Consider the following 22,009-nt stretch of genomic DNA (forward strand, 5'->3'; position numbering starts at 1 on the left):
CTTCTATCTTTTGATGAATTACAACGGAAACACCAAATCCCTAAACGCTTATTCTATTCCTATCTCCAAATTAAACATTATTTTGGCTCCAAATCCCCCACCCTCACCCTGGATAGACCTACTCCATTTGAACTCCTATGTGCCCAAGGCCCCTATCAAACCCATCTTATTTCAGAAATTTACAAATATTTACATGAGGTTCTCCCACGCACCGCTATATATCACTTATACATGCAGAAATGGTCCCAGATCATTAAACAGCCCATTTCTACCCCTCAATGGCAGAAAATGTGGGAAACTGCTTCCAAATCTTCACGATGTGTGGAGCAGAGGGAAACAATCTAAGATTTTATTATTTTGATACAGAACCCCAGAGGTCCTGCATAGATATGATTCCAGGACTCCCCGGGTGTGTTGGAGATGCCGGGATGACATTGGCTCCCACTTTCATATTTTTTGGGAATTTTCCATTATTCAACCTTTCTGGTCCTCTATTCATATATACTTGCAAAATCTTTTTGAAACCAACCTTCCTTTAAATCCACTCCAATTTCTTCTGGGTTTGCCATTTCCTGGCCTCTCCAAACACGCCCAAAAATTAGCTGGCTTTATTCTATTGGCAGCTAAACGAGCCATACCCTTGAGATGGTTATCCTCATCCTCACCTACACTCTCACAAGTTTTACAAATATTGGAGCAGATTCGCAGAATGGAACACCTCACTGCCATTATCCATGACACGCTTCCTTGATTTTCAAAAATTTGGGACCTGTGGGATCACACAGAACCCAACCCCGAGACTCCCCCCATTACCTTCCAATAGTATAATACCTTCTTGAATGTATAGGACGATTACCTTACTCTCTTGACTACGCTTCTATACTCCCTTAAAGATTCCATGGTGCACCCCTCCCTTCCCCCCCCTCTATGTGGGAATCTCATAGGGCTCCTCTGTCTGGTATAGGTGCTCCTGAGACCCCACTAACCCAAGACCCAGTGAGCAACAACTTCTATTGTGTGACATACCACTGTACCTAGACCGCTCCCTCCCTCCCTGGGTCTCCCCCCCCCCAAGCCTCCTTTCTTTCTTTGTTTTATATATCTACCATACGGTAAACCTGTAATGTTGGTAACACTGTGACCTTTTGAATGATTCTACTTATTTCATACTGTCAACCGTTTGATGTTGCCTTCCTTTCTGTATTTTTGAAAACTTAAATAAAAATACAATTTACAAAAAAAAAAAAAAAAAAAAAAAAAAAAAGCACTCCTGTCCCCCGGTGCTCGAATGCAAGCGTTGGTCTGGTGTCATATGTAAACAGCGATTGCACCATGCATGTGATGTATCACCACGAAGGTCCGATCGAGGGCAGTAATTTAAGCAGTAGACCTCCTCTGTAAATCTAAAATGGTAACCTGTAAAGGCTTTTAAAAATGTATGCAGTTTGTCGCCGATGCACGTTTGTGCACAATTTTAAAGCATTTCGTGTTTGGTATCCATGTACTCGGCATAAGATCATCTTTTTTATTTCATCAAACATTTGGGCAATATAGTGTGTTTTAGTGCATTAAAATTAAAAAGAAAAAGTGTGTTTTTTCCTAAAAAATTGTGTTTGAAAAATCGCTGCGCAAATGCAAATTTGTTTTTCACACAGTAACACCCACCATTTTAATTAAGGGCTTTTGCTTTAAAAAAAAATATAAATGTTTGGGGGTTCAAACTAATTTTCTTGCAAAAAAAAAAAAATATATATTTTTTCATGTAAACAAAAAGTGTCAGAAAGGGCTTTGTCTTCAAGTGGTTAGAAGAGTGGGTGATGTGTGACATAAGCTTCTAAATGTTGTGCATAAAATGCCAGGGCAGTTCAAACCCCGCCCCCAAATACCCCTTTTTGGAAAGTAGACACTCCAAGCTATTTGCTGATAGTCATGTTGAGTCCATGAAATATTTTATCACAAGTTTAAAAAAAATTACTTTTTTTTTTTGCACAAAGTTGTCACTAAATGATATATTGTTCAAACATGACATGGTTATATGTGGAATTACACCCCAAAATACATTTGGCTGCTTCTCCCGAGTATGGGGATACCTCATGTGTGAGACTTTTTAGGAGCCTAGCCACGTACAGGACCCCGAAAACCAAGCACAGCCTTCAGGATTTTTAAGGGTGTAACTTTCCGATTTCACTCCTCACTACCTATCGCAGTTTCGAAGGCCATAAAATGCCAAGATAGCACAACTCCCCCCCCCAAATGACCCCATTTTGGAAAGTAGACACCCCAAGCTATTTGATGAGAGGCATGTTGAGTCCATAGAATATTTTATATTTTGCCACAGGTTGCGGGAAAATTAAATTTTTTTTTTTTGTGTACAAAGTTGTCACTAAATGATCTTTTGGTCAAACATGCCATGTGCATATGTGAAATTACACCCCAAAATACATTCTGCTGCTTCTCCTGCGTACAGGGATACCACATGGGTGAGACTTTTTTGGAAAGTAGACACCCCAAGGTATTTGCTAAGCGGCATGGTGAGTATTTTGCAGATCTCATTTATTTTTGAAAATGAAAAAAGAAAATTCTTAATTTTTTTTTCAATTTTCAAAACTGTGCAAAAAAAAGCGAGATCTGCAAAATACTCAACATGCCTCTCAGCAAATAGCTTGGGGTGTCTACTTTTCAAAATGGGGTCATTTGGGGGGGGGGGGGGGTTGTGCTATCTGGGCAGTTCATGGCCTCCGAAACTGATAGGCAGTGAGGAGTGAAATAAAAAATGTACGTCCTTAGAAAGCCTGAAGGCGGTGATCGGCTTTCCGGATCCGGTATGCAGTTAGACTGCCAAAAAGTCCCACAAATGTGGTATCCCCATACTCAGGAGAAGCAGCATAACAATTAGTGACAACTTTCTGTAAATAAAAAAAAAAAAATGTAATTTTCCTGAAACTTGTGGCATAACAATAAAATATTCCATGGACTCACCATGCCTCTCAGCAAATAGCTTAAAGTGTCTTCTTTGCAAGATGGGGTCATTTGTGGGGGTTTTGTGCTATCTTGACATTTCAGGGCCTCTGAAAAACTGTGATAGGTAGTGAGGAAGGGAAATCACCATTTTACGCCCTTAGAAATCCTGAAGGCGGTGATTGGTTTTCTGGGTCCTGTACGTGGCTAGGCTCCCAAAAAGTCTCACACATGTGGTATCCCTATACTCAGGAGAAGCAGCAGAATGTATTTTGGGGTGTAATTTCACATATGCCCATGGCACATGTGAGCAATATATCATTTAGTGACAACTTTGTATAAATTTTTTTTGTCATCTTTCAATCACTTGTGACAAAAAAATTAAATATTCAATGGGCATGTTTGAGCAATAGATCACCTAGTGACAGCTTTGTGCAAAGAAAAAGAAATGGTCATTCCCACAACTTGTGGCAAAATACAAAATATTCCATGGACTCATCATGCCTCTCATCAAATAGCCTGGGGTGTCTACTTTCCAAAATGGGGTCATTTGGGGGGGGGGGGGGGGGGGGGGGGTTGCGCTATCTTGGCATTTTATGGCCTTTGAAACTGTGATAGGTAGTGAGGAGTGAAATCAAAAATTTACACCCTTAGAAATTCCTAAGGGTGTACCAAGGGTGCTTGGTTTTCGGGGTCCTGTTACACGGCTAGGCTCCCAAAAAGCCTCACACATGAGGTATCCCCATACTCAAGAGAAGCAGCAGAATGTATTTGTGTGTAATTCCACATATAAACATGGCACGTGTGAGCAATATATCATCATTTAGAGACAACTTTGTGAATTTTTTTTTTTTGTAATTTTTCAATCACTTGTGACAAAAAATAACATATTCAATGGACTCAACATGCCTCTCAAAAAGTTCCTTGAGGCGTCTACTTTCCAAAATTGGGTCATTTGGGGGGGGGGGGGGGGGGGGGGTTTGTACTGCCCTGCCATTTTAGCACCTAAAGAAAGGAGATAGGCAGTCATAAACTAAAAGCTGGGTAAATTCCAGAAAATGTACCCTAGTTTGTAGATGCTATAACTTTTGTGCAAACCAATAAACGCTTATTGACTTTTTTTTTTTTTTACCAAAGGCACGTGGCTGAATACATTTTGACCTAAATGTATGACTAAAATTAAGTTTCTTTAATTTTTTTTATAAACAAAGTAGAAAATATAATTTTTTTTTCAATATTTTTGGACTTTTTCCGTTTATATCGCAAAAATAGGATTTTTTTTTAACAGCTTACCTGTAAAATCCTTTTCTTTGAAGTAGATCACGGGACACAGAGCCATAGTAATTACTATGTGGGTTATAGGCCACCTTCAGGTGATGGACACTGGCACGCCCTAAAACAGGAAGTCCACTCCCTATATAAGCCCTCCCACTACTGGGAGTACCTCAGTTTTTGTAGCAAAGCAATACACGTGTATACCAGAAAGAAGGGAGGGACCTCTGTGTCCCATGATGTACTTCAAAGAAAAGGATTTTACAGGTAAGTCGTTATAAAAACCCTGTTTTCTTAATCGTACAGCACAGGACACAGCGCCATAGTAATTACTATGTGGGATGTCCCAGAGCAATGCCAACTGAGGGGAGGGAGACACATCAGAATTAGGGTAACATGAGACTAGAGGACTTTTACTGCTGCCTGCAGCACACTATGCCCAAAGGTGATAAAATCTGGTAAATGTATGGACTGAAGACCAAGTTGAGGCCTTGCAGATTTGAACCATGGAAGCTTGGTGATGCACTCCCACGAAGCACTAACAGTCCTAGTGGAGTGCGCTTTTGATTTGAGAGGGTGAAATCCTCCTCTTTAAACCATAAGCCCGAACAGTTACTTGCTGAATCCATTTAGAAATAGTAGATTTCGATGCTGCCTGTCCTTTTTCTAGGGCCTTCAGGCAATACAACAAAACATCAGTTTTTTTAATTTGAGCAGTCACCTTCAAGTAGACCTTGAGTGCTCTCACCACATCAAGAGACTGTAGTAACTTGCCTTCTGTAGAACAGGATCTGGGAAAAATGAAGGTCGAACAATATCCTGGTTCAGATAAAAACTACACTACCTTCGGTAGAAAGTTAGGATGAGGACGCAATACTACCTTATCCTTGTGAATAATCAAATATGGCTCTTCACAAGAAAGAGCAGCCAACTTTGATACCCTTCTTGCAGAAGATATGGCTACCAAAAAATGAGTTTCCTTGTCAAAAGGACCAAGGAAATATGCTGTATCGGCTCAAAAAGGCTGTTTCAGAAATGCTGACCAAACTAAACTCAAGTCCCAAGGGTTCAGGGGTGACTTAACCGGAGGATTAAGCCATATTACCCCCTGAATAAGCTATGAATCAAAGAATGCGAAGCAAGAGGTTGTTCAAATAATGTCGATAAGGCCAAAACCTGGCCTTTGATAGTATGCAAGGCCAGCTTCATTTCTAACCTCATCTACCGAAGTCATGAATTCTACCTATGACATACTTCCTGGGGTGCCAACCCCTGGAATCACACCCAGAGACATATGCTTTCCAGACACTATACTTTAAGATTCTGGAAGCCAGCTTCTCTGCATTAACCAAGGTAAATACCACTGGACCAGACAGCCCACCCTTCTTCAGAACGTGGGTCACAATAGCCAAACCGTTAAATTTAGCGTTTGTAAGGTAGGATGGAATACCGGACCTTGCGAGAAAAGGTCTGGAAGTGGTGGTAGGGTCCATGAGTCCCCTCTACCGCCATCTTTATGATCTCTGCATACCAAGATCTTCTGGGCCACAAGAATCACAGATTTCCCTTCCTGCTTGATCCTCTGAAGCAGTCGTGGAAGCAGCAGAATAGGAGGAAATGCATAAATCAGTGAGAACTGATTCCCCGGGACTACTAAGGCATTTTTTCCGCATGCTAGCGGATCCCTTGTTCTTGACACAAAGTTGTCGATTCTCTTGTTGAACCTGGATGCAAACCCTTCTACAGCTGAGATCCCCCCATCTTCAGCGCATTACCAGGAAGATATCGGGGTAAAGGTCACATTCTCCCGGGCACAACTGCTGGTGACTTAAGTAGTCCGCCTGTCAATTTTCTATTCCCGGAATGAAGACTGCTGATAGGCAAGGTACATTGTTTTCTGCCCAAGTTAAGATATTTCTGGTGAGCGTGAAATATAGGTACATGGAGGTCTGCAATACTGATGTCTATTGACACCAGAAGTTCTCCACTTTGTAGGACGGAGACCACTGATTGGATTGACTCCATGCGAATAGAGCGGATGTTCAGAAACCGGTTTGGATCTTCGAGATCTAGAATGGGTCTGACATACCCATTTGGTTTTGGTACCGTGAAAAGGTTTAAATAAAACCCCAATCCCTGCTCTTGCATGGGAACCACTAAGATCAATTTCTTGAGACAAAAGATGGTCCAAAGCTTGAAAGAGAGACTTCTTTTCCTCTGGAATCTGAGAAAACAAGGAGACAGGGACTTTCGGAACTCAAGTTTGTACCCTAGAGTTATTGAGGAAGTCACCCACCTGCAGCCTACGGCACCTGGTATTCCCAGGTGGCCCCCCATCCAGGTACTGACCAGGCCCAACCCTGCTTGGCCTCTGAGATCAGCGACAGGACAATTCCGTAACCTGAAAGTCCAGGTCCTCAGGGCCAAGCACGCTGCCCGGATCTGTAGAATGTTAATAGACAAGGTCATTGTTACCATCTTCCAGCTAACTGGTAGGAAAGATTTTCCCTTCTGAAGATTCTTGGTTGTCAACCACCAACTGAGGTTTCGGCGCACCCTGGAGACAGATACATTGGGAAATCTAGAGCTTGCACCTTATTGTTCCAAGCCAATAAGATACTGTTTTGCAGCAGCCTCAAATGAAACTGAGCATAAGGAACGGCCTCAAATGAAGCCACCATCTTTCCCAACAACCTCATGCAAAGTCGAATAGAAGGATTCTTCTTTGCCTTGACCACCTGAATCAGTTCATTTATGGCCCTGATCTTTACCTGGGGCAAGAATACTCTTTTCTGGGCTGTATCAATAATCAGACCCAGGTATTCTAATCTCCTTGATATTTTTTTTTTTTTTTTTTAAGGAAGATTTCCCTAGGTTGAGAATCCAACCTAGGTATTCCAGGTAGTTGACTGTGGATCATACATTGGTCTAAGTGGGCTACCAACTGGTCTAACAAGAGCAGATCGTAGGTAAGCTATAATAGTTATAGGTACTAGGTACTAGTACTAGGTAAGCTATAATAGTTATACCTTGGGCCCTTAATCCGGCTCTAGGAGGGGCCAGGACCTTTGTAAATACTCAAGGTGCAGTAGCTAAACCGAAAGGCAGAGCTACAAACTGAAAACGAAGATTTTCTACCTCGAAACGTAGATACGCTTTCAGGGTGATGTGGCCGTAGGCTCAGACACTCTTCCTACCAGACCCGTGAGAACTGCAGAAGTCTTCTCCCCACTCGAGCGAGCAGGGGCGCCCCCTCATTATTCTGCTGGAATAACTCGCATTATAGTAATAAATTATTAATAATAATCATCCTCCCACTACTACATCGCTTAACAATGGTAGGCTGACTTAGGCACATATAGCTGTAGTCTTTACTTTTCTCTCTCCAAAGCCCCGTGTCTTTCTGCTGCTTAGTTCCTCTTATCAGCATGATAACTTCTGACAAGTTCTCTGACACGGGAAATAAAAGCAGCTGGAAGTTTATGTCAGGGTGGGTGCTATAAATAGATTAGCGGAGAGCTGGTCTATTCACAGCACAGCTCTGCAAGTATCTTCCTTACACTGCCTATGTGGAGGGGGGGGGGGGGGGGTGTGCCTTTTCTCCAATAGCTGTCACACAGTGTATGTCAAGACCCCACTCCCACTGCTAAGCAGGAAGTAAAAATTCTAACATAATGTTTACTTTCTAAGGAATTTAGAAAGCTGAAGACAGCAGATATACGTGTAAAACTTATGTAGGAAGAATTGTTTCATCCCTGTGTATCATCTGGGGCTGTTCACGTCAATTAGGGATGGAGGTGTATGTTATCATGCACCTCATGTAAAGTCCCAAAACCTCTTCTGGTTTTCTATATTAATAGGGATGGAGGCACAATTGAGTGGTTGGTCTGGATTAATTTGTTACTTTTTGATCAATTCATACTGGTGTATGATATGGATGTTACTATACATTTTGTCCGCATATGTCAGTTTAATATTTCTACTGAGCCTAGCTTTTGAAATACACACATCCTTTATTCCATATATAGTGATAGTTTCTATTTTAGGTGGTTTTTGCTTGTCAGGCTGTGTATCTGTCTGTATACCCAGGAGCTGCAAAGCACGTTGGGTGCCCTCCCCCTCTGCTGTGTTTCACACAAGGGGCGGGCGGGTTTCCCGATGTGCATCAGCGTCACGCCCCACGCTGTATGTTGTGCGTCCTGGCGAACGCCATGACACCGACGCATTAATCATCCAGCTGGTACACAACGGGAGTGGTTGGGCGCCATCAGCAGATGGTGTTGCCGCTGGCGCGAGGCCATCTCTCTTCGATCTTCCATGCATAGAATGAAGCTGGGAGGGGCCTGGAGAGTGTCGAGTGTTGTATACACCCTCTTTGGAGTCTTGTTCACTCAGGCTTTTTCCTCACATATACATATCATGCCTCAGAGCACATCTCTGTGCAATGTCACCAGGTAACTATTCTTGCGATTTTTCTCTATCGCCATTATCTCACACTTTTTTTGTTTTTCCTCACCCTTCCCCTCTTTTGGGAAACTGCATTACCTTCATGCGGTGTTTCACCTTTTTATTTTATTTTCCATTTTGTGGTATGTTTTCTTTCACTTTGTATCCACTATACTTTTCACTTTTCCAGGCAACAATGGGTATTGGTTTCTTATCCATGATTAGGTATGGGAGGAGCCCGGGGAGTGTCAGGTGTTACTTATACCCCCACTGGGAGTCTTATTCACACTCTGGTCTTTCTCCCCACACATGCACATCATGTCTCAGAGCACGTCTCTATGCGATGTCACCAGGTAACTATCTCTGTTTTCCTCTCTATCACCAAGACTGCATATACCTTGATCTTCACCTTTCCCCTTTGGGGTATTTTTTTTCATGCGATTTGTCACTTTTTATTTCCTTTTCTCTTTATGTGACATACTATTCCCTTCACTTTGTATCCACTACGCTTTTATTTTTTTCAGGCAATAATGGGTGTTGGTGTATAGTTCATTAATAATGTATGTGTATACTGGTACCATTCGCACATTGGTCCAATATAATTTACTCTACGGACATATTTGGAATTTTTCCACGCTTGCCTATTACGTTTAGAGGGTGCTCCTGGGGTGTGTTGTTGCGCTCGCTTCTTCCTTGGGTTCATTCCCTCAGCTCCCGGGACAGACATGCCTTGCAGAACCTGACTTGCAACACTGCTTATATAGAACAATACACATCTTGTTTCCCCTTGCCCCTACCTTGTTTCTTACTATCTGGGCAAAACATTAGATCCTATTTGGTACCTTTTTTTATTTTTTCAAATATGCTATGCGTTTTCTCCCGAGTGGTGACTGGCCACGAAACGCATTGACCCTATCAATGTCATCATGCTCCCAACATATAGCTTGACCTTAACTGTGATTCATTTGTATCTTATAACCCAATTGTATCCATTATTCTATAAGAATTGGCTTTTTATACTATTTACTTCCATGGGATACTATGATTTCAGATGCGTGCATGTGTGTGCTAACTAAACCCCTGCCTTTAACATACGGTTAGACAGGTAAATTTGGTTGGTCAGCAGACTGGTTGGTGAGTTGAGCTATGGAATTGTCCTTTTCTTGTATGTATATGCCCTCCATGTGCTCCTTACTGTGAAGGCCAGTTATGGGTGTGGGCGGTGACCAGTGTCTTGTTACCGTTTGTATATCTGGGTCGGGGACACACTGGACGCCTTTGCTGCTCTTGCTGGGTGTCCAGTGTGTGTCCTGTCCCTTTAAGGGGGCTAGGGCGGCCTCCAGGCTCACCTGTCTCACACCTATCCATTCAATGCATGTGCTTCCACTGTGGAGACACTTATAAATTTAGTGTTAGGACTGCAAGTAATACAGGGTGCCTTGACGAGGCCTTGCAGCTTTCACATGCGTTTGCAAATGTGTGCTAACTAAACCCCTGCCTTTAACATACGGTTAGACAGGTAAATTTGGTTGGTCAGCAGACTGGTTGGTGAGTTGAGCTATGGAATTGTCCTTTTCTTGTATGTATATGCCCTCCATGTGCTCCTTACTGTGAAGGCCAGTTATGGGTGTGGGCGGTGACCAGTGTCTTGTTACCGTTTGTATATCTGGGTCGGGGACACACTGGACGCCTTTGCTGCTCTTGCTGGGTGTCCAGTGTGTGTCCTGTCCCTTTAAGGGTGCTAGGGCGGCCTCCAGGCTCACCTGTCTCACACCTATCCATTCAATGCATGTGCTTCCACTGTGGAGACACTTATAAATTTAGTGTTAGGACTGCAAGTAATACAGGGTGCCTTGACGAGGCCTTGCAGCTTTCACATGCGTTTGCAAATGTGTGCTAACTAAACCCCTGCCTTTAACATACGGTTAGACAGGTAAATTTGGTTGGTCAGCAGACTGGTTGGTGAGTTGAGCTATGGAATTGTCCTTTTCTTGTATGTATATGCCCTCCATGTGCTCCTTACTGTGAAGGCCAGTTATGGGTGTGGGCGGTGACCAGTGTCTTGTTACCGTTTGTATATCTGGGTCGGGGACACACTGGACGCCTTTGCTGCTCTTGCTGAGTGTCCAGTGTGTGTCCTGTCCCTTTAAGGGGGCTAGGGCGGCCTCCAGGCTCACCTGTCTCACACCTATCCATTCAATGCATGTGCTTCCACTGTGGAGACACTTATAAATTTAGTGTTAGGACTGCAAGTAATACAGGGTGCCTTGACGAGGCCTTGCAGCTTTCACATGCGTTTGCAAATGTGTGCTAACTAAACCCCTGCCTTTAACATACGGTTAGACAGGTAAATTTGGTTGGTCAGCAGACTGGTTGGTGAGTTGAGCTATGGAATTGTCCTTTTCATGTGTGTATATGCCCTCCATGTGCTCCTTACTGTGAAGGCCAGTTATGGGTGTGGGCGGTGACCAGTGTCTTGTTACCGTTTGTATATCTGGGTCGGGGACACACTGGACGCCTTTGCTGCTCTTGCTGGGTGTCCAGTGTGTGTCCTGTCCCTTTAAGGGTGCTAGGGCGGCCTCCAGGCTCACCTGTCTCACACCTATCCATTCAATGCATGTGCTTCCACTGTGGAGACACTTATAAATTTAGTGTTAGGACTGCAAGTAATACAGGGTGCCTTGACGAGGCCTTGCAGCTTTCACATGCGTTTGCAAATGTGTGCTAACTAAACCCCTGCCTTTAACATACGGTTAGACAGGTAAATTTGGTTGGTCAGCAGACTGGTTGGTGAGTTGAGCTATGGAATTGTCCTTTTCTTGTATGTATATGCCCTCCATGTGCTCCTTACTGTGAAGGCCAGTTATGGGTGTGGGCGGTGACCAGTGTCTTGTTACCGTTTGTATATCTGGGTCGGGGACACACTGGACGCCTTTGCTGCTCTTGCTGAGTGTCCAGTGTGTGTCCTGTCCCTTTAAGGGGGCTAGGGCGGCCTCCAGGCTCACCTGTCTCACACCTATCCATTCAATGCATGTGCTTCCACTGTGGAGACACTTATAAATTTAGTGTTAGGACTGCAAGTAATACAGGGTGCCTTGACGAGGCCTTGCAGCTTTCACATGCGTTTGCAAATGTGTGCTAACTAAACCCCTGCCTTTAACATACGGTTAGACAGGTAAATTTGGTTGGTCAGCAGACTGGTTGGTGAGTTGAGCTATGGAATTGTCCTTTTCATGTGTGTATATAGATTAATAATTCTTTTTTGTATGCCATCGCTTTATACATAGATAATAATACTCATGTTCATCTATGTATCATATGTTTATGAGGTATGCTTTGTATATATGCCAATTAAACAATTTTACAATTTCTCCTGCCACGTGTCTTGTGTCTCACTCAAAGTCCCAAAAACCCCTTTCTTTTTTCTGAATTAGGGATAGAGGTGTATGTTATGCACCTCATTTAAAGTTCCAAGACCACTTCTGTTTTCTAAAAATTCTAACATGATGTTCACTTTCTAAAGAATATAGCAAGCTGAAGACAACAGATATGCATGTAAAACTTTTGTAGGGAGATTAGTTTAATCCCTGTGTATCATCATGTTCACTTCACTGAGTATAGGAGAGGGTTTACATCCACTTTAAGCGGGTCATACACTAGTAGAATTTTGTTAAAAAAATTCTTTGTTTTAGGAACATTCATTTGATTATATAAACCTTAATGGGGTCATATTGACATTTGCTTTCGACCACAGTGACGGGAAAATGCAAAGTAATAGGATAGAAATTTTTATTGAATGAATGAATGAATGAATTTCTAGCAATGAATGAGGTTTCCATTCACGAAAGCCTATTCATTCCAAAATTGACTAATAAAAGCAAACAAAATTTTGAAGTACTTTCGAAAGACATTCGCCAAGTCAGCGAATGCCCTGAAGTTTTCGCACAAATGCTCATATGAACATTCATTAAAAAATCTACTAGCGTTCGGCCAAATTAACACTACCCTTTTCCCAGGTTGACAATGCTGCAAGTATAAAAGGTCTCTGTTGCGCCTCCATTTAGAGCATTACATTTTTGTCTACAAGTTTAATGAGTTTATTTATTTAGGTTCTTAGATGTTTTGGTGACTGCCGTTTTCGCACATTAACAGGAAATTATAGTGCAACTTACTATTACATGTAGGCAACGCAGGATCCCAGTGGCTGCTGGCATTGCACTTGACAGAGTTGGCGCCTTTCATTGTAAAGTCCTTAAAACATTCAAAAGTGACTGCAAATTTGTAATAGTATGGACCAACAAACCCAGATAATTTCTTTGCGTTGGCCACATCTGGACTTGAACATTCAACACCTGTAAATAAGCAAAATACAATATTTGGTTAATTTACAAAAAATATATTGTACTAGATGAATCCGTAAAAAAAGCTAAAGACAAAAGTTATACCGTTAAAAGAACATTTAAGCCAAAATAATTTTTCTGGAGTAGGCAAGGTTTGGATCTACTGTTGGGTTTTTATTTTTTTTGCGGTCCCTTCAACAGTAATGCAAAGATGAATTTTTTGTAGAATGGGAGGTTAGCACCTCTGTCAGATAATAGCTCTCCATTTTCCACGGATTTCCCCTCATTTCCAGTACCAATGACAAAGTTATGACAGAGACAATAGAGAGGGAGAGAAGAAACCCTACCCAACTGAGCCATATAGTTCAATAAAACACGATAGCTAATCTATTATTCCCCATTCCACTTAAAACTAAAACAAGTAATACAGTAGATGAAGTTATACTTTACATGGTAGTTCCAGGAAAAACAGACATTTCCATGGTATTAACAGATCTCCACAATTAGGGTTGCACCGATACCACTTTCCTAAGACTGAGTACAAGAACCGATACTTTTTTCAAGTATTCGCCGATAACGAAGCCGGGGGCTTTGGGGAGATACCAGGGGTCTAAACAGATCCCTGACATCTCCCCTTTAAGACAGAAAAAAGGGACCGAGGACAGATTCCCCAGTTCCTTTCTCTGCAGCAACGGCTCCACTGAAGATGAATGGACAAGAGGCAGAGGCACCCGTTCATTCATAAACTGAAGCATCGTAAACAGTCAGTGATCAGTCAGTATCTGCGCATTCAGATACTAGTGTTGATATCTGTGTAACCCTATCCACAATACTCTATAAGTTTTCCCAAATGATTTTCTAAAGATTGCAGTCACCGATTTGACAACAAGGTTGAACTGTTCTGTACAATTGGGAATCTAGGTGCAACTGTACACAAATATAAATGGTATTCCATGACAAGTTAAGAACAAGGACACTGGGGGTAAAGACAAGGAGAGGCCAATGAAATATTGTACTTTTTTTGCTCTGAAAATCTCCATTAAATATGCAATGTAAAGTTTTATTTTTTTGTAATAAATGATAAAACAGAAATAAATCTGTCCTACCCAAGTACCGACATCCCTTTAATATGGCTATAGCGCTCTTTGTTGATTAAACTCTTGTGGTGCCAGATACAGCAAACTTATGCATCGTAACCAAAAGGTGTAGCTATAGACTATAGGACAAGGAGCAGGAGAGCTGTTGGCTATGACTAGGGACCAGTTCCAAACTAATAATATGGGGGCAGAACAATATTATATTAGGCCTCTTTGCACACTGCAGCTTGAAAAGGCTCAATACAGCTTTTTTTTTTACTGAGCTAAAATACAGTCCATGCATTGCATATTGCGCAGAACGAGAACGCGAGAAAACATTTTCGCGCACTTGTGCAAGCGTATTTACATGAAAATGCATGGAAATACGCGCAAATACATATATATAAAAAAAAAAAAAGTCTGAAAAAGTAGATGCTGAAACAGGATTTTCAATTCAATTTAATGCACTGTTTAAATGCGATTGTCATATTTTTTACTTATTAATTCATTAGTAGCGCTGTTACATTTATATATCTGATTCTGTTTATTTGTGGGAAGACATAGCTCAGCTCTACATGCTACGTGTGGAAATGTAGCATTAATATTTAAAAATGGCCCAAAATACATCCCTGGGAATTACAGACCAGTTAGCCTAACATCAATAGTATGTAAACTCTTGGAGGGGATGATCAGGGACTATATACAAGATTTTAGTAATGAGAACGGTATCATGAGCAGTAATCAGCATGGATTCATGAAGAATTGTTCTTGCCAAACCAATCTATTAACCTTCTATGAGAAGGTGAGTTGCCATCTAGATAAAGGAAGGCCCGTAGACGTGGTGTATCTGGATTTTGCAAAAGCATTTGACACAGTTCCCCATAAACATTTACTGTACAAAATAAGGTCCATTGGCATGGACCATAGGGTGAGTAGATGGATTAAAACCTGGCTTCCACGGTGAGTTCAGAGGGTGGTGAAAAATGGGGAGTACTCGGAATGGTCAGGGGTGGTTAGTGGGGTCCCCCAGGATTCTGTGCTGGGACCAATCCTGTTTAATTTGTTCATAAACAACCTGGAGGATGGGATAAACAGTTCAATCTCTGTATTTGCAGACTATACTAAGCTAAGCAGGGCAATAACTTCTCCGCATCCTACCTTGCAAAAAGATCTGAACAAATGAATGGGGTGGGCAACTACATGGCAAATGAGGTTCAATGTAGAAAAATGTAAAATAATGCATTTGGCTGGCAAAAATATGAATGCTATCTATACATTGGGGGGGGGGGGGGAGAACCTCTGGGGGAATCTAGGATGTAAAAAGACCTGGGGGGTCCTAGTAGATGATAGGCTCAGCAATGGAATGCAATGCCAAGCTGCTGCTAACAAAGCAAACAGAATATTGGCATGCATTAAAAAGGGGATTAATTCCAGAGATAAAACGAGAATTCTCCCGATCTACAAGACTCTGGTCCGGCCGCACCTAGGAGTATGCTGTCCAGTTCTGGGCACCAGTCTTCAGGAAGGATGTACTGGAAATGGAGCGAGTACAAAGAAGGGCAACAAAGCTAATAAAGGGTCTGGAGGATATTAGTTATAAGGAAAGGTTGCGAACACTGAACTTATTCTCTCTGGAGAAGAGACGCATCAGAGGGGATACGATTTCAATTCACAAATACCATACTGGTGACCCCACAATAGGGATAAAACTTTTTTGTGGAAGGGAGTTTAACAAGACTCGTGGCCACTCATTAAAATTAGAAGAAAAGAGGTTTAACCTTAAACTACGTAGAGGGCTCTTTACTGTAAAAGCAGCACGGATGTGGAATTCCCTTCCACAGACGGTGGTTTCAGCGGGGAGCATCGATAGTTTCAAGAAACTATTAGATAAGCACCTGAACGAGCACAACATACAGGGATAGATATAGAGATATATATAGAGAGATATATATCTATATATAGATATCTATATAGATATAGATATCTATATATAGATATCTATATCTATATAAAGATATCTATATATAGATATAGATATCTATATATAGATATCTATATATATATCTAGATATATATCTATATCTATATATATCTATATCTATCTCTCTATATATATATATATATATATATATATATACACACACACACACACACACACATACACACAATGTAATACTGACATAATCACACACATAGGCTGGACTTGATGGACTTGTGTCTTTTTTGTCCTCACCTACTATGTAACACTGAAGAAATGACACTTTGCTACAATGTAAAGTAGAGAGTGTACAGCTTGTATAACAGTGTAAATTTGCTGTCCCCTCAAAATAACTCAACACACAGCCACTAATGTCTAAATCACTCGTAATAAAAGTGAGTACACCTCTAAGTGAAAATGTTCAAATTGGGACCAAAGTGTCAATATTTTGTGTGGCCACCATTATTTTCCAGCACTGTCATAACCCTCTTGGGCATGGAGTTCACCAGAGCTTCACAGGATGCCACTCCTCCATGACGACATCACGGAACTGGTGGATGTTAGAGACCTTGCGCTTCTCCACCTTCCGATTGAGGATGCCCCACAGATGCGCAATAGGGTTTAGGTCTGGAGACATGCTTGGCCAGTCCATCACCTTTACCCTCAGCTTCTTTAGCAAGGCAGTGGTCTTAGACGTGTGTTTGGGGTCTGTTTGCGGGCTTTCTTGTACATCATCTTTAGAAGAGGCTTCCTTCTGGGGCAAAAGCCATGCAAACCAATTTAATGCAATGTGCGGTGTATGGTCTGAGTACTGACAGACTGACCCCCCACTCCTTCAACCTCTGCAGCAATGCTGGCAGCACTCACGTCTATTTCCCAAAGACAACCTCTGGATACGACGCTGAGCACATGCAGTCAACTTCTTTGGTCGACCATGGTGAGGCCTGTTCTGAGTGGAACCTGTCCTGTTAAACTGCTGTATGGTCTTGGCCATTGTGCTGAAGCTCAGTTTCAGGGTCTTGGCAATCTTCTTATAGCCTAGGCTATCTTTATGTAGAGCAACAATTCTTTTTTTCAGATCCTCAGAGACTTTTTCGCCATGAGCTGCCATGTTGAACTTCCAGTGACCAGTATGAGAAAGTGAGAGCGATAACACCAAATTTAGCACACCTGCTCCCCATTCACATCTGAGACCTTGTAACACTAACGAGTCACGTGACACTGGGGAGGGAAAACGGCTAAAGCAGTTTAGACATTAATGGCTGTGTGTTGAGTTATTTTAAAGGGGACAGCGAATTTACACTGTTATACAATTGTCATTTCTGCAGTATTGTCACATGAAGATTTAATAAAATATTTATGTTTCAGGGGGAACTTGGTGGAACTCAGTTCCACCACCTCTGGCTCAGACTCTTTGGTGCCTACTCACCACAATCATTTGTAAACACAGAAGTCTGGTTTCTGTGTCTACAAGTGACAGCTCTGCACTCTGTATGTAGTGCAATCTTGGTACTTAATGCCCCTTTAAGACGCTCCTACTGTTTTTGTGAAATTTGACTGAACACACCCACTATTTGATGTGATTTGGAGAGTGTGTGTAGGGGAGGGGTTTTGTGGGGCCGTGGTTAAGTTCCAGCACCTATTGTTTGAGAAAAAAGCCCTGTGTATTAGATAGATATATATATATATATATATATATATATATATATATATATATATATATATATATATATATATATCTATATATCTATATAGATATATATATCTATATAGATATATATATCTATATAGATATATATATCTGGTTGTTTATCATCCAACAAGCAAAAGGTCAAAACAAACAGCCCAAGTGTAGAACAAACACACCATGGCTGTGGGGGCACATGAAACATTGGTTTATTGGTTTACTGATGCATAATTGATCAGATAGTACATAAAATAAGGCACTAGAGCAGGGGTGTCCAAACTTTTTTCAAAGAGGGTCAGATTTGATGAAGTGAACATGCTTGAGGGCTGACCATTTTGCCTGACATTGTTTAAACCATTAAAATTCGGTCTAAGTGTGTTCGTCCAAGCACTAATACACTGCCCAGCAACAATTCTCTTGCCTTTGTGCTGTGTGTGGCGAACAGATGAGCTTGGGCGTGTTTTTTGGATATACCGTATTGCCAAAAATGCAGCACCCACCGTATTGCCATGAATGCAGCACCCACCGTATTGCCATGAATGCAGCACCCACCGTATTGCCATGAATGCAGCACCCACTCCATTGCCATGAATGCAGCACCCACTCCATTGCCATGAATGCAGCACCCACTCCATTGCCATGAATGCAGCACCCACATTGACATGAATGCAGACTCACCATTGCCGTCAGTGCAGCCTGATTCATGTTTATCTGCAGCCTTGGAGGAGACAGGGAGGGGGTGGGACAAGCGCCAACAGACATACAGGAGAAACTCCTTTTTTTATTGGTGGCCTCTTTAAATTGAAAGTCCCACCTCCTATGATGAACAAAACAGTTGTCCAATGGCAGCGCAGGAGACAGGACTTCCTTTTACACAGGACGCCATGTAAACAGGAAATACTCCTCTCCTGTGGCACGGCACTCGTCCCGTCCCCTCCAAGGCAGCCAGCATATCTATCTTTTGTGGCCTCCGGCACTCTAGGATTTGTTGGGGGCCACAAAATATATGTCAAAATTACCAGGCGGGCCGTCCGAAACCGGAACGCAGGCCACGATTGGCCCGCGGGCCGTAATTTGGACATGCCTGCACTAGAGCCACCCATAAAAGGAAATACACTCAAGCTCAAGTAAATCCAAACCTGTTTTACGTACAGGTAGAATATTATAGAAATAGGGCTAGAGACTTGCATCATTTTGATCATAGTGATAATTCACCAATCAAAGATTATGTAGAAGGAAACAGGTGTCCAAGATACACCGGGGACTGCGTGGATGTATTGCCAGGTATTAAAATACTCTGTATACAAAAGTAGATCCATTTAGAGAAATGGGTAGTGCATTTTTGATGTTATATATGGAAAACAGAAGTTACCAAACATACAAAAAGGGAACTTTCCTAATCATAGCAAAAATTACCAAGCAACAACTGCTCTGCAATTTGCCTATATTATACAAGGTGACAAACACAGTAGAAATAGATGAATCTAACAAAGATGCTACGTAATGGTTGAAATTGTTTTTTTTAACCATCCATGAGGTTTCTATTGACCACACTATAGTTGCCAGCAGTCACCTAACAAGGTAAGAATATAAACGGGATTGCTAGATACCGAACGTATTCGCCTATGAGAGAATATACCCCCCTATAGGCAGCCATTTTAATAACCTACCGCATAAAGAAACTTCCGCTACACAGCTCTGCCATTCCCGGACCACCCAGCGTGGTGAATGGTGACTGTATAAGACGCTGACCGCGTCCCTTTGTACACCTGTCCCAACCAAGACGTCATGATCGTGAAACCGGAAATGGCATCAATCAACACACAGCCATTAATGTCTAAACCACTGGCAATAAAGATACAGCCCTAAGTGAAAATGGCCAAATTGGGCCCAATTAGCCATTTTCCCTCCCCAGTGTCACGTGACTCGTTAGTGTTACAAGGTCTCAGGTGTGAATGGGGAGCAGATGTGCTAAATTTGGTGTTATCGCTCTCACTTTCTCATACTGGTCACTGGAAGTTCAACATGGCACCTCAGGGCAAAGAAGTCTCTGAGGATCTGAAAAAAAGAATTGTTGCTCTACATAAAGATAGCCTAGGCTATAAGAAGATTGCCATGGTATGTTTGTTCTACACTTGGGCTGTTTTGACCTTTTGCTTGTTGGGTGGTAGACAACCAGCTATTATACATATATAATTATTTTTTTAGAGATGTATTCCTTGTGAGATTTACCATTCATTTATACTATTCATGTAGAATACATGCCTAAGCTCCTGAAGAAGCGTTTCCATAAGTAACATGTAGAGCTGTGGAAAAGGTTTCAGCACTGTAAATTTTATAATATGTAATAAAAGACAATGGAATTTTATAAACATTGTTATTGTGGTGCCTACAAAGTCCATCATCAATTTATTTATTTAGCCTTCCAATCCTATCAGGGACGTGGCACTTTTGCATATTTTTTTGTATCCACAGTACCACTCTGATGATACAACTAAAACTCTTTCTACTGCAGTATATCAAGGTGCGTTGGTGCAAGTTTACTGCAGTATATTGAGGTGTGTTGGTGCACGTCTACTGCAGTATACTGATGTGCGTTAGTGCAAGTTTACTGCAGTGTACTGAAGTGCCTTAGTGCACTTTTACGGCAGTATATTGAATTCCATCAGTGCAGTTTTTTTCCATTGAATAGAGTGCATCCAAATACACATTTACCCTTCTCTATTACATTTTGGTAATAAGCCCCCCCAACCCCCCCCCCCCCCCCCAATCATGTCTGAGAGGCCAAGGAGAGGCAGTCGTTCCCATGGCACTGTAAAGGGGGCCAGCAGCATCCGTGTCTGTCCTCAGGCACACAGCTACTCCTGCCATAGCATAGCCCAAGCATCATGCATGGATGCATGGATCTCTAAAGGAAAAGAGATTTCTCCAAATACGGAAAGGTTTCTCCACAGTAAGAGCTGTGAAAATGTGGAATAGGCTCCCTCCAGAGGTGAATCTGGCCAGCTCAGTAGATTGCTTTAAGAAAGGCCTGGATACTTTCCTAAATGTACATAATATAACTGGGTACTAACATTTATAGGTGAAGTTGATCCAGGGAAAATCCAATTGCATCTCTGGGATCAGGAAGGAATTTCCTCTGCTGTTGCAAATTGGATCATGCTTTGCTGGGGTTTTTCTCCCTCCTCTGGATCAACTGTGGGTATAGGATTTTGTATATGGGATTGTATATTATTATTTATTTTTATGGTTGAACTAGATGGATTTGTGTCTTTTTTCAACCTGATTAACTAACTATGTAACTATGCAACATTTTGGACCGGTTACCTCCTGCCCCACTTCCTACAGCTCAGCTGTCTGGGCCTTTTTTTAGCACATTTGCAGCCTATCGCACTGTTGCAATTTGCAAACTTTGCCTCAAGCTGATCAAGCGTGGCAAAAACACCAGCCATTTGGGTATCACATGTTTGACAAGGCATTTAACCTCCCACCACTCAGCCCTTTTGCAAGAGCACCTGAAAGCCACATAAAAGGCATGCAATTCTGCTCCTCCTCACTTTTCAGGTCTACCCCCGCTATATCTCATGACCTCAGCAGCCTCCACTGACAGGGATTATCACATAGTCACAGTCACATAGTAGGTGAGGTTGAAAAAAGACAAGTCCATCAAGTCCAACCTATGTGTGTTATTATGTGTCAGTATTACAATGTATATTCCTGTATGTTGCGGTCATTCAGGTGCTTATCTAATAGTTTTTTTAAACTATCGATGCTCCCCGCTGAGACCACCGCCGCTCTTACAGTAAAGAACCCTCTACGTAGTACAAGGAAGTTTTGGTTCCGATTAATGGTGAAACACCCTATTGGATAGGCACCACATCCCTGAAAGTGATTGTAAATGGCAAGGAGAATGAAGGGATTTTAACGGTGCAGACAAACTAGACAAAAAAAATTATAAAAAACTAATTTTTAATTTAACAATTAAGGTTAAACACATATAGTTTGTACATAGTTCACAAATGTTGAATTATTGATATAATTACAGTGGTCAATGTTTGACCACTGTAATTATATCAATATTTCAGCAGCTTGGTATTGCATGCCATTGCTGAGCCTATCATATACTAGGACCCCCATGTCCTTTTCCATCCTAGATTCCCCCAGAGGTTCTCCCCCCAGTGTATAGATTGCATTCATATTTTTGCCAACCAAATGCATTATTTTACATTTTTCTACATTAAACCTCATTTGC

At 41.8% G+C, this 22,009-nt stretch overlaps 1 protein-coding gene across 1 annotated transcript in view; it reads right to left on the minus strand.

The window, feature by feature from the left end:
* The window catches only part of LOC141128479 (C4b-binding protein alpha chain-like), a 143,613-nt gene that overhangs the window by 16,420 nt on the left and 105,184 nt on the right, over positions 1–22,009 (minus strand). The window contains exon 7 of the mRNA XM_073615785.1: positions 12,849–13,028. Within this exon, the coding sequence (XP_073471886.1) occupies positions 12,849–13,028 (180 nt within the window). The remainder of the gene's footprint in view (positions 1–12,848; positions 13,029–22,009) is intronic.

Source organism: Aquarana catesbeiana, linkage group LG02 (genome assembly GCF_042186555.1).
Source record: "Aquarana catesbeiana isolate 2022-GZ linkage group LG02, ASM4218655v1, whole genome shotgun sequence".
NCBI lineage: Eukaryota > Metazoa > Chordata > Amphibia > Anura > Ranidae > Aquarana > Aquarana catesbeiana.